Source organism: Brassica napus, chromosome C7 (assembly GCF_020379485.1).
Source record: "Brassica napus cultivar Da-Ae chromosome C7, Da-Ae, whole genome shotgun sequence".
Taxonomy (NCBI): domain Eukaryota; kingdom Viridiplantae; phylum Streptophyta; class Magnoliopsida; order Brassicales; family Brassicaceae; genus Brassica; species Brassica napus.
The window spans coordinates 25,560,117-25,573,546 of record NC_063450.1 but is presented as its reverse complement, the minus strand read 5'-3'; the positions used below and the strand labels follow the sequence as shown (position 1 = coordinate 25,573,546).

The following is a 13,430-nucleotide window of genomic DNA, read 5'->3' as shown; positions in this document are numbered from 1 at the left end:
ACATATAAAACATAGCAAACTTCAAACTAAATCAAAATAACCCTCGCATCAATCCTGGTTGACCGAGTCTCCAGAGATCTCGGGGAGATCGAGACGACCAAGAGAAGGGTCTGACACCGAAGCAAGACCGTAATCGATGTCGAGCGAAACCTCCAGGTCTTTAAGACGCTCTAACTCCGCCTCGAGCTTGAAGCCGCCCTCACTATACTCGGTCAAAGCTTCGATAGGAGCTCGCGTCTCTTGCAAAAGAATCTCCACGGCCGTTTATTTCTTCTTCTGCTCCAACTTATCCTTGACCACAGCAAAAACCCCCTCGTACTCCTTCGCAAGAGAGACACGAGCTAGATGGAGATCTTTGCGAGCTTTCCTATCCCGACCTTCGATCTCTCGCCTATACTTCTCCTTCATCGAGTCAAGGTCGCTCTAAACAACGACCTTTTCTGCCTCAGCAGCCCCAACTTCTTCTTCAATTCCTCAATCTCCACTTCGCGCTGTCTCTCCGCCTCCGGAGCAGCACCCAACTCACCCCGAAGCTGTTGGATCGTGAGAAGGTGACCCGCGATCTCTTCCTTACTAGGAAAAAATTCCAATCTCCCCTCCATTAAAGTGGCATAATCATTGCTCGCCTCCATAGCCTAAGCAAACCGATAGCGTCAAAACTAAGCATCCCAGTCCATAAAAAATCAAGCGAAGACAACGTACCTTGGCATTTGCGACCGCCATCCGAACATAGGCGTCGCGCTCTCGCATGTGCTCCAAAGAAGTGAGCTCGCATCCTTCTACTCTGACCTTACACCAAATCGCTGCAAGGGAGTCGGGGTTCTCAAGGATAGGGACCTCGCTGTCATACGCAAACGACCACGAAAAAGCTTCGGGCACGCTCAAAGGAAGGACACCGGGGTTAAACCGCAAAGTGCCTTCACCAGAAGCACGTAACGGCGGAGAAATTCTCGGGCTCGACGATCCCGAAGTCACAGAGTTAATCTCCTCCAAGACCCGACGTCGAGATCGATGAGACGACGAATCGATCTCGTCGTTAATCGCTCGATCACCAGCAGAACTCACCGATGTATACGGTGCCTCACGAGCTCCACCAGATGGAATAGCGACCGACACTGGCCTAGCAAGAAGACCAGGAGACTGAGCATGCATGCGACCTCGGTATAAGGACCTGCCCCTGCTGGACTTTCCGAGCTCGCTCTAATGACCCGGCCTCATAAGATTCGTCAGGACGATCGAGCAACCCCTCTTTCTCCTTCTTCCCTAAAAATCAAAGCAAACTTAGGATCATATCAACGAAGCGTCCCAAATCATGCCAGAAAGAAGAGAAATATAATATTCACTTACTTTTGGTGCCCCGGCCTCTCTTGGGCCGAACAGGGGCCACCAAGGCGACATGAGTAGCACGATTCGCACCCGGTGGGAGAGCGCAGGCGGCTCGAATTCGGTCAGGAGTAAAGGAGAGCCATGGAGTGCTACCTCGACGCAAAGTCTCCATTAACCCACGAAGCTCGGGAGACATAGGCGCAGATCCAAAATGCTCTATAGATAAAAAGAATTCTCTTTAAAAAAAAAAAAAAAAACAACAGACATCGTTTACCAAGAGGAAATGATAATGATAATAAAAAAAAATGCTCACCAATATCGTCGGACCATTCCCGAGGGATCCTCTCGAAATCAAAATCTCCGACCGACGCCAGGTGTATCTTAAAAACGAAGAACTTCTCCCTCCATCGATCATCCTTATTAGGAATGCCTTCGATGATACCACGACCACCTCGAGGAGAAAGAATCACCGTGCCAGGGAAGCTGTTGTTTCGATTTATGGCAAATAATGGCCTCAACTCCCCGAGACCAAATTCGAGACCTTCCTCCTGAGCTCGGACCAAGCAACCCAAGAAATACCGGAAGAAGTTAGGCGCCATCTTGGTAAACGCCATCTTGATCTCCGCCAGCACCTCGAGAAGGAAACGAGGAAGAGGAAACGATAAGCCGCCGGCCTCGAAATGAGACGCGCAGTACCCCGGTCTCACATTCTCTGAAGTCTCATCGTCGACGGGGAGTTCGATTTCTACGTCTTAGCTGACTCCCCAAAGCTCGTAAATGGCGTCGATATTTTTCCCATTAATAATCGTCTTGTGATGCGGGCCAATTTTTCGGCAGCCATAGTTTCGAATTAAGAAGAAGTGTCGCGAAAGAGAGAGAAAACACCAAGAGGAAATTGGCGAAAAAGGGAGAAGGATCGAAGTGACGAAGAAGACGATCTGCTCAGTAAAATATATACCATAAAATAAAATAAAAAAAAACGGCTCCCGAGAACGCTAGGATCTAACCGGCCACGAACTTTCGATCTCGACCACACGATCCTGAAATGGCCGACAAGTCAAATCAAGACGACGCGCGTGGCACCCCATTCCCCGAGAATCGCGATACCGCAAAGTAACGGTAGTTTCTCGCCTTCTCAGTTTCCCAATAAACCAAAAAGGCTGGGGGACAAATGTTGGACCCAATTTTGGTCAATACCATAATGGGCCACGATCAAAGGCATGGGCCTTAAAGGGCCAGAGCCCGTAGCAAGAATACGAGCTCGAGAAGGAGTCGCCGAGGTCGCGGAGATCGTGCAACAAGAAGCTGAGATCGCGGAGCTACCACAGAGATCTCGAAGTCGACTTACTATAAAGGAAGATGAGTGGAAATAGAGGAGGACACGTTGAAAACCCTAGAGAGAGCTACACATTTACATCGATCTTGTTCTCTTCCCACTTTTAGATTCTTTCTTTACCGATCTCGTTTGTATCACTCGATCTAGTTCAATTCATTGTATTCGATCTTATTCATCAATAAAGTCCATTTTCACCTACCGGAAACTATTTAACATCGTTGCGTTCTAAAGATATCGTTGCGTACATCATTTGTCTTCCCTAGATCAAACCCCGAACACTATCAAATACTTCGTGTAGATTTTAGGTTCTACAACGACCACTCTGATCCATTCCCATTTGAAACATTGAATGTGCATGCAGCAGGGACAAATACAGTTAAAATTAAATATTGTGCCAGATAATGATACCCAGCAAAGCTATCTCTCTCCAACAGAAAGCAACCATAAAATAAAACTGCTAACAACACACTAAGACCCAGATTTTCCTCCATAAGACCCATGTGTTCCAAAAGAGACAAAACCTATAAATAAAGACACGTAATACCACATGAACCGCAACCAAATTTTATTCCATTGCTTAACCATAACTGAAAGCTTGACCATCAAACATAAAAGTGAAAAAACCATTGCAATCTCATAACCCTTAACTAGCTTCAATAAGAGAAAAATGCTCATAGAGCTTATTATAAAAATCCAAATGCCGATACCAAGAGCCAAGCCCTGCTTGCTCGATCCCACTCTGACGTTTTGAAACATTAAATTATGGTTTAGGGAGTCCCGGCTTCGGGTTTGACGTGCCCTTAGTATCTATTTGCTTGCTGGTTTCTCCATGGCGCATTCCTTATTTGACTCCAGTTCGTTTACGTGGGGAAGCCAATGCGCTAGCAATACGATAGATAATCTATATGTTTGTTTCGGAGTTTCCATGAATATTTTTAAGATCCTTTAAAAACTATTATATAATTTGATGAAAAATATATTTCTAGTTGCTAAATGATGGCGATAAGATAACAAACGTCTTAGATAGCATATTCATTATAATCTTGAGATTTTGTTTTTTAAATGTTATAAGTTTGTAAATTTGTATGTTTTTAGTTTGTTGATGATAAATTCATATTGATTATTTTTCTATCATTCTTTTATGTTATCCTTCATACTACTTTATTGCTGGTCGTCTTTATAATTTTATTAGAAATCTTAACCAAGTTATTTGACATGCTTTCTTAGACTCTTTATTTTTTATCTAACTTGTAAACATTGTTCTCTAAATATTTTCTTCAACATAACCCAACATGGAGCATCTTAAACTTTATATATTATATGAGGTGAATCAGACTAATGATTATAAGAATTCATCATTTAGTTTGCTTTAATAACAATAATTTTAAAAAATCTTGTATATCACACCATGTTAGATTTATTTCAGTATAGCTTATTTGTTTAGTTTCTATGGAGATTTTGACTGTAACTGACTAAAATAATATTTGTACAAACATAAAATAATAGTGTTGATTAATATTTTAAATTTTAATAGATAAATAAATTCATTAGTTTTTTTGATTGATTAAAAATAATTTGATACTCATAAATAAATTGTGGCTTGCGACTCTCTCCCTATATAATATATTACTTAACATCTTTCAGAGAGAGCGAATATAAATTTCAAATTTTTTTCTTATATTTGAATTATTCTCTACTCTATCCGATTTTTTTGTGTGATACATTTTTCGTCTATTTGATTTTGTCTTCGGCTTTGTATGTCTACTTTTCGTCGCAAATATTTTACATTTTTCTTTGTACTATTTCTTATTCAATGTTTCTGTTCATTCACTTCAAGTCATATATTCTTGACGCATTCCTTGTTCATGAAGATTATGTTTGGTGATGTCAAAAAAAAAAAAAAAAAAGAAGATTATGTTTGGTTTTTCAATTTGGATATTACTAAAGAAAACACATTTGATATTGATTTATAATTTATTTTGAAAATACACTTTTGAAATTTAATTTTGAAGAGTATATTTTTATTTTGTGTTCTTGGGAGGAAAAATATTGTATCTTAATATTTTATATTATTTTTGGTTAAATATATATATCTATACATATCTATGAATCAATTTAATTTTAATAATTTATTTATTAGTTTACCTTATTTGATGTTGAATTCCATTTTGTATTATCAATTTTGGAAATTTTAACATTTTAGAAATAGTACACTATAATTATGATTTTTCATATTTTGATTGTTTTTTTCTTCTAAGCCTATGTGTATACTCTCAATGACTTATAGCTTCATATATATTATATGTTATTTTAGAATATTTTCAATAGTATATAGCCTAAAGTTTGAAAACCATGAGTTAAATTAATTAATTTATAATTGTTTGAAAGTCTTATATTTTTAATATTAATTATTATTTTGTATTTTACTTTAATGTTATATTTCGAGAATATTATATATTAAGTATATTTATTTATAATGTTTACATTTTGTTAACTTACCTTGTTCGATATTGGTCTCTATTTTATTTTAAATGATTTTATGGAATTTTTTTAATCTTAATAAAAATATAATGAATTGTTTCTCACTGATTTATAGTCTTAGCTTATATATAATATATGTTATTTATGAATATTTTCAATAACATATAGCCTAAATTTTGAAAATCATGAGTTAAATTTATAGTTATAATTGTTTGAATCATTGCATTTAAAATTAATTATTATTTTTAGTTAATTTATCTCAAATTTAGAAATTATATATATATATATATATATATTAAGTTAATATATGTATAATGTTTTTACTTTTGTTAGTTTGCCTTATTCGATATTGATTTTTTTATTATGAAATAAACAGTTTTTTTTGAAACATTGACATAGTTAAAAATAACAAATTAAAATTTTTATTTGTCATAATACGATTGGTGGTTTTAAATCCTACGTGGACGCCTTCAATGGCTTATAGCCTCAACTTTTATATAACATATATTTTTTTGGATTTATTTTTTCAACTAATTGTATTTTAGTTTTTGTTTTTATGTGAAACTATAAAATAAGATAGCATACATTAAGGATGGAAAATCAGGGTCCTAATCGGATTCCAGTATGGGTTTATTTGGGTTTCGTGTTTTCAGGTTCATGAACTTCAAATTCCATTCGGATATTATAAAATTTCAGGGCAGATATTGTTCGGGTTTAGTTACATATCCAAGATCTACTTGAACCCATAATAGTTTTGGTTTTGGATATTAATCGGGTTATCGGTTCTAAAAAACTAATTTGTACTTGATTAAACTCAAAATATTTATAATCTTTTTAATAAATTTATGTACGTGGTTTCCTCAAACCATATGGTTGTCTTCAAAATAATTTTGGGAAACTCGTTCTTGAATTATACGTGATAACATCAGAAGTATCATGATTCATGACAAACCAAATCCTTGTACGAACGAGAATCATACATAATGAAATGTAAGCAAATTAAATGTAACAACTATCAACTCTATAATCGTATGAAACATCTAAAATAATTATGTCATCAAAAAGAAAGTTGACATACATTAAAATACTCGATTAATTCGTAAATTTGTTTTAAACTTCTTTAAAAAAACATTGGTTAAATTTTATAGAAAACTTATTTGTAAATGAACTTCAAATGCAATTATAAAAACATAAAAACATTAATATTAACCAAATTTCAAAATATATATTAGACTTAGTATTTGAGCTAATTATTCATGTAATATATAATTAGTTTAAGTACTCAATAATATAAAACTGTAATTTGGATACATAATAGAAATTGAGATCTAGTTTGATACAAATTCTTTTTAGGACTATGAATTTTTTTCGGATATCCATTTAGATTTGGTTCGGATAAAACCCATAATCCAATAAAACCCATTCGGTATTTATATTGGGTTCGGTTTCATTTTTATCGGGTCAGATTAGGTTTAGATTTTTGGATTTGGTTTATTGCTCAACCTTAGCATACATCAGACTATAAAATTTGATAATTTTTAGTCATATTTTTTTTTAATTCTGTCATTTAAAGCGCTCACTAAATAGTAGCAAATCAGATTAGATGTTAAATGGGATTACCCAACAAAACTTGATTTTTTTCTTTCCGGTAACTTACACCTCATTGCCATTTCCATTTCCATCTCCATCTCCATCTCCTAAAGAAAACACAGAGTCCTGATGACCAGAAAATATTGATTCACCATGGAGATTGATTAACATGGATTTGATACAAAGAAGCTCAAAAACAAATTATGTGCAGACCATGAAGCTCATCAGACCAATCCTCCATATAAAGCCTTTATATATAATGTCCTCCTCAGGTTGCAACTTGCAACAAGTGTAGAGTCTGTTGGGCTACAAGCTAACGTATAAAGCTCACATATACTATCTTAAAGAAGCCGAACATTTTCTTCTTTCTGTTTTGAACAACTGAAGCCGAACATTTTCTTAGACATACAATTTGAGAGCTTTTTACATTCCCTCGATTACATACACAAGTACATAACAGAGTAATACCAGTGTGACATGTGAGTGTATGTGTGTACAGAATCATCGTCTTCATCTACCAAAATAACATGGAACACATTATAGCATCCCTCGCAAGAATAAAATAAAAAATAAGAGTTACAAATTCTCAGTGAACTATGATGAACAAACCGGAAATCATATAATGCGATCGTTAGGGTTTAACCAATACGACGCCGTATCCTCACTATCATTATCAGCCGTCAACTGTAAAACTCCTAAATCAATGTCAACCGTTAACCGATCGTTCTCCAAGTCGCCATCAACACCATCACCGAAGATCTGTTGACCGACGACAATGGCTTCTCTCCAGTCAACCCCAACTTCTCTCGGCTCCAAGCTCCATCGCTCATCTCACGCAACCACACAGCGTACCCTCCCCCTCACCGTCCGATTCCCTCGTCGCCGCAACGCCGGCGGCGGCGTGAAAATGTCATCGCCGGTTTCCGAAGTCTACGCGACGGCGTTGGCTGACGTGGCGAAAGCGAACAACACTCTAGAACCAACCTGCAGCGACTTGGAGAAGCTGGAGAAGACCTTCTCCGACCCGAAGGTTCTAGAGCTGTTCGTGAACCCGACGGTGGAGCTTCGGAAGAAACGAGAGGTGATCGACTTGATCTCCGAGTCTTTATCGCTGCTTCAACACACGTCCAACTTCTTGAACGTGTTGATCGATTCGAATCGGATAGATCTAGTGAAGGAGATCGCGAAGGAGTTCGAAGCTGTGTACAACAAGATGACGAAGACGGAGCTCGTGGTTGTGAAGTCGGTGGTGAAGCTCGATTCTCAGCATCTTGCTCAGGTGGCGAAGCATGTGCAGAGACTCACCGGAGCTAGGAATGTGAGAATCAGAACGGTGATTGACGAGAGTTTGATAGCTGGGTTCACGATTAGGTACGGTGGCTCAGGTTCTAAGCTTATTGATATGAGTGTGAAGAAGCGGCTTGAGGATATCACTACTCAGGTACAAATTGAAGGTTGAAGTTTTCTTTTTGGTTTAGTAAACATTATATAGATGGGAACTGTGTTTAGTAAGCAATGGTTTAAAGCTTTGTTATGCAGCAAGGTTCGAAACCAAAACAACAAACCGATACTTTAACAGTTTATGAGTAAGCCAATAAAACAATTACAAAGATCACGAAACTTGGACTCTGAGCCTTTCTTCATAGTCTTTGGCTTTAGGGTTCTCACCACAATAAAGACCTTCCTGAAACTCCCATTGTTCCCATCATGACCCAAGACAAAGCACACAGAGCTCCAATGATTGATAAGCAGAAGAAGCCCTTGTGGTTGTTCTTCTTGTTGTATCCTCCAGACTTCTTACTCTCTGCTTCTGAATCGTTAACTGCTATAACAACATTGGTACTTGTGCTTTTAGAACCAAACCGGTAGCGGCCACCAAGGCTTGATATCCTGACTATGTTCAGGTTAACGATTGGATTCTCTGAAGCGAATGCTGGACTTGCAGGAATCGACTCTAGGAAAGACCATACACTAGAAGAAAACTGACTTGACTCGTCTTTTGTGGCTTCTTCTCCCTTTGCAGAGGTAAGAGGGTTTATGAATTCAGATGCATCATCACCTGCCAACAGAATATGATTAGGTCTAAACAGAAAGAATCATCAGAAGAGCTCTATTGGAATAGGAGAAAATCAGTTGTAGGTTTAACTGTACCAGGGGCCTCACCAAATTTGCAAATAGTAACTTCATTATTGTTTAGCTCAGGGGTCCACGATCCACTACTTATCTTTCTGGTATAGCTGTTACGGAGTGGCCAGTTACTATCTTGGTTCTTCCATGTTTGATGCTGGAACTGGTTGTTATTGGCCTGATCAGTTACTGGAAATGTATTCACTGGAAGACTTTGTACAACCCCATTGTTCAAACCAACACCGACAGGCACTGACTGAGGATTTGTGGCATCAAAATCACCAATGTATGAATCAACATCAAAGAAATCATTATCATTCAGGACAGCAGACCCTTCTTTGTCCACATAACTTGGTTCAGGTCCAGGGAGCAAAAGATCGTCAATTTCCAAATACTCATCTTCTGCCAAGTTTACCGGATTATTATTTGCCACATGAGAGTTCACTCCAGTCTCTTCGCTAACCTGTCTCATCAGCTCTTGAATATCGTTTTCATTCAACTCAGACTGGTTAAGCCCACCATCCGCCCATATGTTATTATTACTTCCCAAACAAACTGAAACCATGAGCTGATTTGTAGGAACATGGACTGCATCAGCCTCATCAACCTCGTCATCCTCCTCAGCCCACTCTTCTTCAACAAAAGGAGCTCCATAATGCTCACCGTTCTTAGGACCAGACCCGCTTTTCTTAAAAATCTTGTAAAGAACAAAATTATCCTTAACATCTCCGCACTTCTCGAGTTCCTCTTTGTGCAGTGTGTACTCGTGCATGACCCAGTCAGTCCTCTCGCCCTTGGGAGCCCTGCCTCTGTGAAAAACAAGGGTCTTCTTCTCTCCAACGGGACGAGAATTGCACTTGATGATTCTGTCTACCCCTGTTGCTTTCCAGTATCCACGGTCAGTTGCTCTGCTTGACCTGCCTCCATGTTGTTTCCTGTCTCTCGGGCTGAAAAAGAACCACTGACGATCTCCAGTATTATGTAATGCTTTGCCTACAAAAAACATAAGTCCATCTTCCCCGAGTCAAAAGTTAACCTTTTAAACATGGTAACAACACATAGATCTCAAATCAAAGTATAAAAAAAAAACAGAACCATTGTAATAAGGTAATAAAAATCGATACTTCAACTAAGCAAATTCATTGAAAACAGAGCAAAGTTCAGGCAACCGTAAGCAAATAAATGAAAATGGTGGAAAGAGAAAAAAATCTTGTAAAGGTACCGGGCAGCTCCTCCGGATCGAACTTGTAGACATCAGTCTCGCCGATTGCAGCGACTCTCAGTTTCTTGCGGCGAATTTTTCTCTTGAGGTAGTAAACAACCAGTTCCTCGTCGGTTGGATGAAACCTAAACCCTGGAGCTAAGACTCTGTCTCCAGCCCGACATGAACCCCTTGAAGTCTCCATCACAGGGGAAGAAAAGAAAAACCCTAAACTTTTTTGTTGGTGCAAATTCAGAATCTGGGAAGAAGATCGAATGTTCCAATAGGATTGCATACTTTACGGATCGTTTCTGTAATTTATTTGATTTTGTTATTTAATTTATTTCATTATCTTTTAGGGTTTTACTTGGAGAAGAGGGTTTAGCTCTTAAGGCGCCAGGTGGAACTTCCCAGTCGACTGCGTGGGATTCAAGCACGAAGGCCCATTCGTTAGACGGTGATACCCAATGGGCTTGGTAAAGGGAGAGAAACCCATAACGCTTTTATTTGGTTCAAAACGATAAAAATATTCCTAAACATTAAATAGAGAGTGAAGGAGCGTGAATGACTCGACTCGTAGGAGACGTGGTTGGGGCCAAGAGGTAACATATGTCAAGACCATAGTGGTGTAGAGGGCAGCAAATTACGGATTTAAGGCAAAACCATAGGGGGCTTGTGTCATTACTTAAGAGGCTGGTTCCTTTTTTTTTTTAATAAAGTAATTAAAAATCTTCAAAAAAGAAAGAAATAAATAATTCAGCTATAGAACGACATGAAGAAAAGGAGGAACAGAGAAAAAAGTAAAGCGAGTGACAGAGACGCCCGCTTGATCGCCGGCGTTATGTTTCTCTCCGATGGATGAAGTCAATCACTCTTCTCCGAGTAATCTCTTCTTACGTTAATATGTTTCTTCTGTTATTATCATCGTTTTCTTGTTTTAATGCGATTCGATTGTATTGATGGTCGATCGATGAACAATATTTAACCTAAATCCATCATTGGTGTAGTTTACAATCCCTAGCGTTATTGAATCTGTTTTCAAATCTTCTTATTACACTCGTTGATGTGATTAAATTGGCGGTAAATTAATCTTTGTATGTGTTTGATTCTTGATTGTTCGATATATATATATATATATATATATATATATATATATATATATCTATTAGAGATTGAAGCCTAGAATATGTCGTGATAACTTTTTTTGTGGCTGCTTTGTTTTGTTTTGGGACTGAGTCTTTGTTATCTTCTTTAAAGAGATTGCAAGATACTATGGTGAGTGAATAATCGTGAGGCAATCGAAAGTTGAGGAATTGGAGGGATTCGGAAATAAAGCCTATAGAGTTTAACAAGCGATCTCCTTTCCCACATGCCAATATGGCAGGAGAGCTGTCAAAGAGACATAGTCATTCTCTTTCTCCTTAAGGTATAGCCTTTTTGCTAATTCTACTTCCTCTGGATGTAAATTAATATATAACTATGTTTGGTCTGAATTTTGGTTAGCATTTTCTCACTATGCAGTGGAAGGGAGCCAAGAAAATTTGGGAGACTCGCTTGACGCAGAGAATGATTACTCCTTTGAGGTATTTTCATTCACTGGACTCCTTTTGCCTCGCCTCTATTTGATGTTCAACGTTATGGAAAACTCATTGTAACACTGATGTATCATGTATGTATCATTGAACCAGGGCAATGGACAATCAGATTCAACGAACTTTGATGAAGATCTAAGCGAGTACAAGAAAAAGGCAACCATAATCGTCGATGAATACTTCAGCACCAATGATGTTTTATCAGTTGCTAATGAGCTCAAGGAGATCGGAATGGCTGAGTACCGTTACTATTTCGTCAAGAAGCTAGTCTCCATGGCCATGGACAGGAACGACAAGGAGAAAGAGATGGTTGCGTTTCTCTTGTCTACCCTTTACGCCAATGTCATTGACCCTCTAGAAGTTTACAGAGGTTTTAACAAACTTGTGGCTTCAGCTGATGATCTATCAGTAGATATCCCTGACATTGTTGATGTTTAGGTTGAGGTTGGTCTTATTAACACCACTCAAGTGACTAAAGGGTTTAGCAGAATCATCGATTCGGTTGAAGATTTGTCTCTTGACATACCAGAGGCACGCAGTGTGCTACAGTCTTTCATCTCGAAAGTTGCTTATGAAGGATGGTTATGTGCTTCTTCTTTGAAATCGCTCTCAGCTGGTGAGAAGTTACTTCAAAACTCCAGCGCTAATGTGTTTAAAGACAAGGCTAAGTCGATTGTCCGAGAGTATTTCCCGTCTGGTGACACTTCAGAGGTTGTGCATCGTCTAGAAACCGAGCCTAGTGCGTCTTCTAGCCAGCTACGTGCGATCTTTGTCAAGTATCTGATAACTTTAGCAATGGATAGAAAGAAGAGAGAGAAAGAGATGGCTTGTGTCCTTGTCTGTTCTCTTGGCTTCCCTGCCAAAGATGTCAGAAACGCATTCTCCATGCTCATAGAATCTGCAGACGACACTGCTCTAGACAACCCAGTGGTCGTTGAAGACCTTGCCATGTTCCTAGCCAGAGATGTGGTTGACGAGGTGTTAGCTCCACGGGACTTGGAAGAACTAGGCTCAACGGTGGGAGGGAAAGTGATTCAGACGGCGAAGACATTGCTGGAAGCACGTCTCTCCGTTGAAAGGATCCTACGTTTCTGGGGAGGAGGAGGAATAGAGACAAAGTCGCCAGGGTGCACTGTGAGCGAAGTGAAGGAGAAGATTCAGGTTCTTCTCGAAGAGTACGCCTCTGGTGGAGACCTGAAAGAAGCTTGTAGGTGCGTGAAGGAGCTGGGGATGCCGTTTTTCCACCACGAGGTTGTGAAGAAGTCAGTGGTGAGGATCATAGTTCATAGAAGAGAAAGAGAAGAAGGAACGAGTGTGGAAGCTGCTAAAAATGTGTTTTGAGTCGGGGCTAGTGACGATTTATCAGATGACAAAAGGGTTTAAAAGAGTGGGTGAGTCTCTTGAGGATCTGTCTTTGGATGTCCCTGATGCTGCGGAGAAGTTTTCATGTTGCGTGGAAAGAGCTAAGGTTGATGGGTTCTTGGACGAGTCATTTGCTATTGAGGAAACACAAGGTAAGAAAGAGAACGGCTCGTCTTCTTCTGCACCAACCTGCACCTCTCGACTCTGAGATGTTGGTTTGACGCATGATCACCTTTTGATCCTTTTTTTGTTCTTTATAAATATATATACTGACAGTTTTTGTACTTTGATGACGATCTTACATTATGAAAGGGTCTCATCTTTACTACTATTTTCCTCTTTAAATTTAAATGACTTTTTTGTCGAGAAAAAGACAAAAATAACACTAAATCAAGTTTTTGTTCTCAAACTAGCA

The 13,430-nt window shown here is 38.6% G+C and overlaps 2 protein-coding genes and 1 pseudogene across 3 annotated transcripts; 2 read left to right on the top strand and 1 right to left on the bottom strand.

Moving 5' to 3' along the window:
• Window positions 1-7,233: 7,233 nt before the first annotated feature.
• Window positions 7,234-8,353, top strand: LOC106411339 (ATP synthase subunit delta, chloroplastic). Its single transcript, XM_013852089.3, has one exon. The coding sequence runs from the start codon at window positions 7,509-7,511 to the stop codon at window positions 8,190-8,192; it is 684 nt and encodes a 227-aa protein (XP_013707543.1). The 5' UTR covers window positions 7,234-7,508; the 3' UTR covers window positions 8,193-8,353.
• LOC106411337 (NAC domain-containing protein 13) lies at window positions 8,238-10,421 on the bottom strand. Of its 2 annotated transcripts, none has more exons than XM_013852084.3 (3): window positions 10,083-10,421; window positions 8,885-9,853; window positions 8,238-8,792 (listed from the first exon to the last, which is right to left on the bottom strand). In XM_013852084.3, the coding sequence occupies exons 1-3, from the start codon at window positions 10,354-10,356 to the stop codon at window positions 8,398-8,400; spliced, it is 1,638 nt and encodes a 545-aa protein (XP_013707538.1). In that variant the 5' UTR covers window positions 10,357-10,421; the 3' UTR covers window positions 8,238-8,397. The 2 variants fall into 2 exon arrangements, with proteins under 2 accessions (XP_013707538.1, XP_013707540.1); XM_013852086.3 differs by having other exon boundaries at window positions 8,897-9,853; window positions 10,083-10,415.
• Window positions 10,422-11,438: 1,017 nt separating this feature from the next.
• On the top strand, window positions 11,439-13,346 carry LOC106407889 (annotated as a pseudogene).
• Window positions 13,347-13,430: the final 84 nt, after the last annotated feature.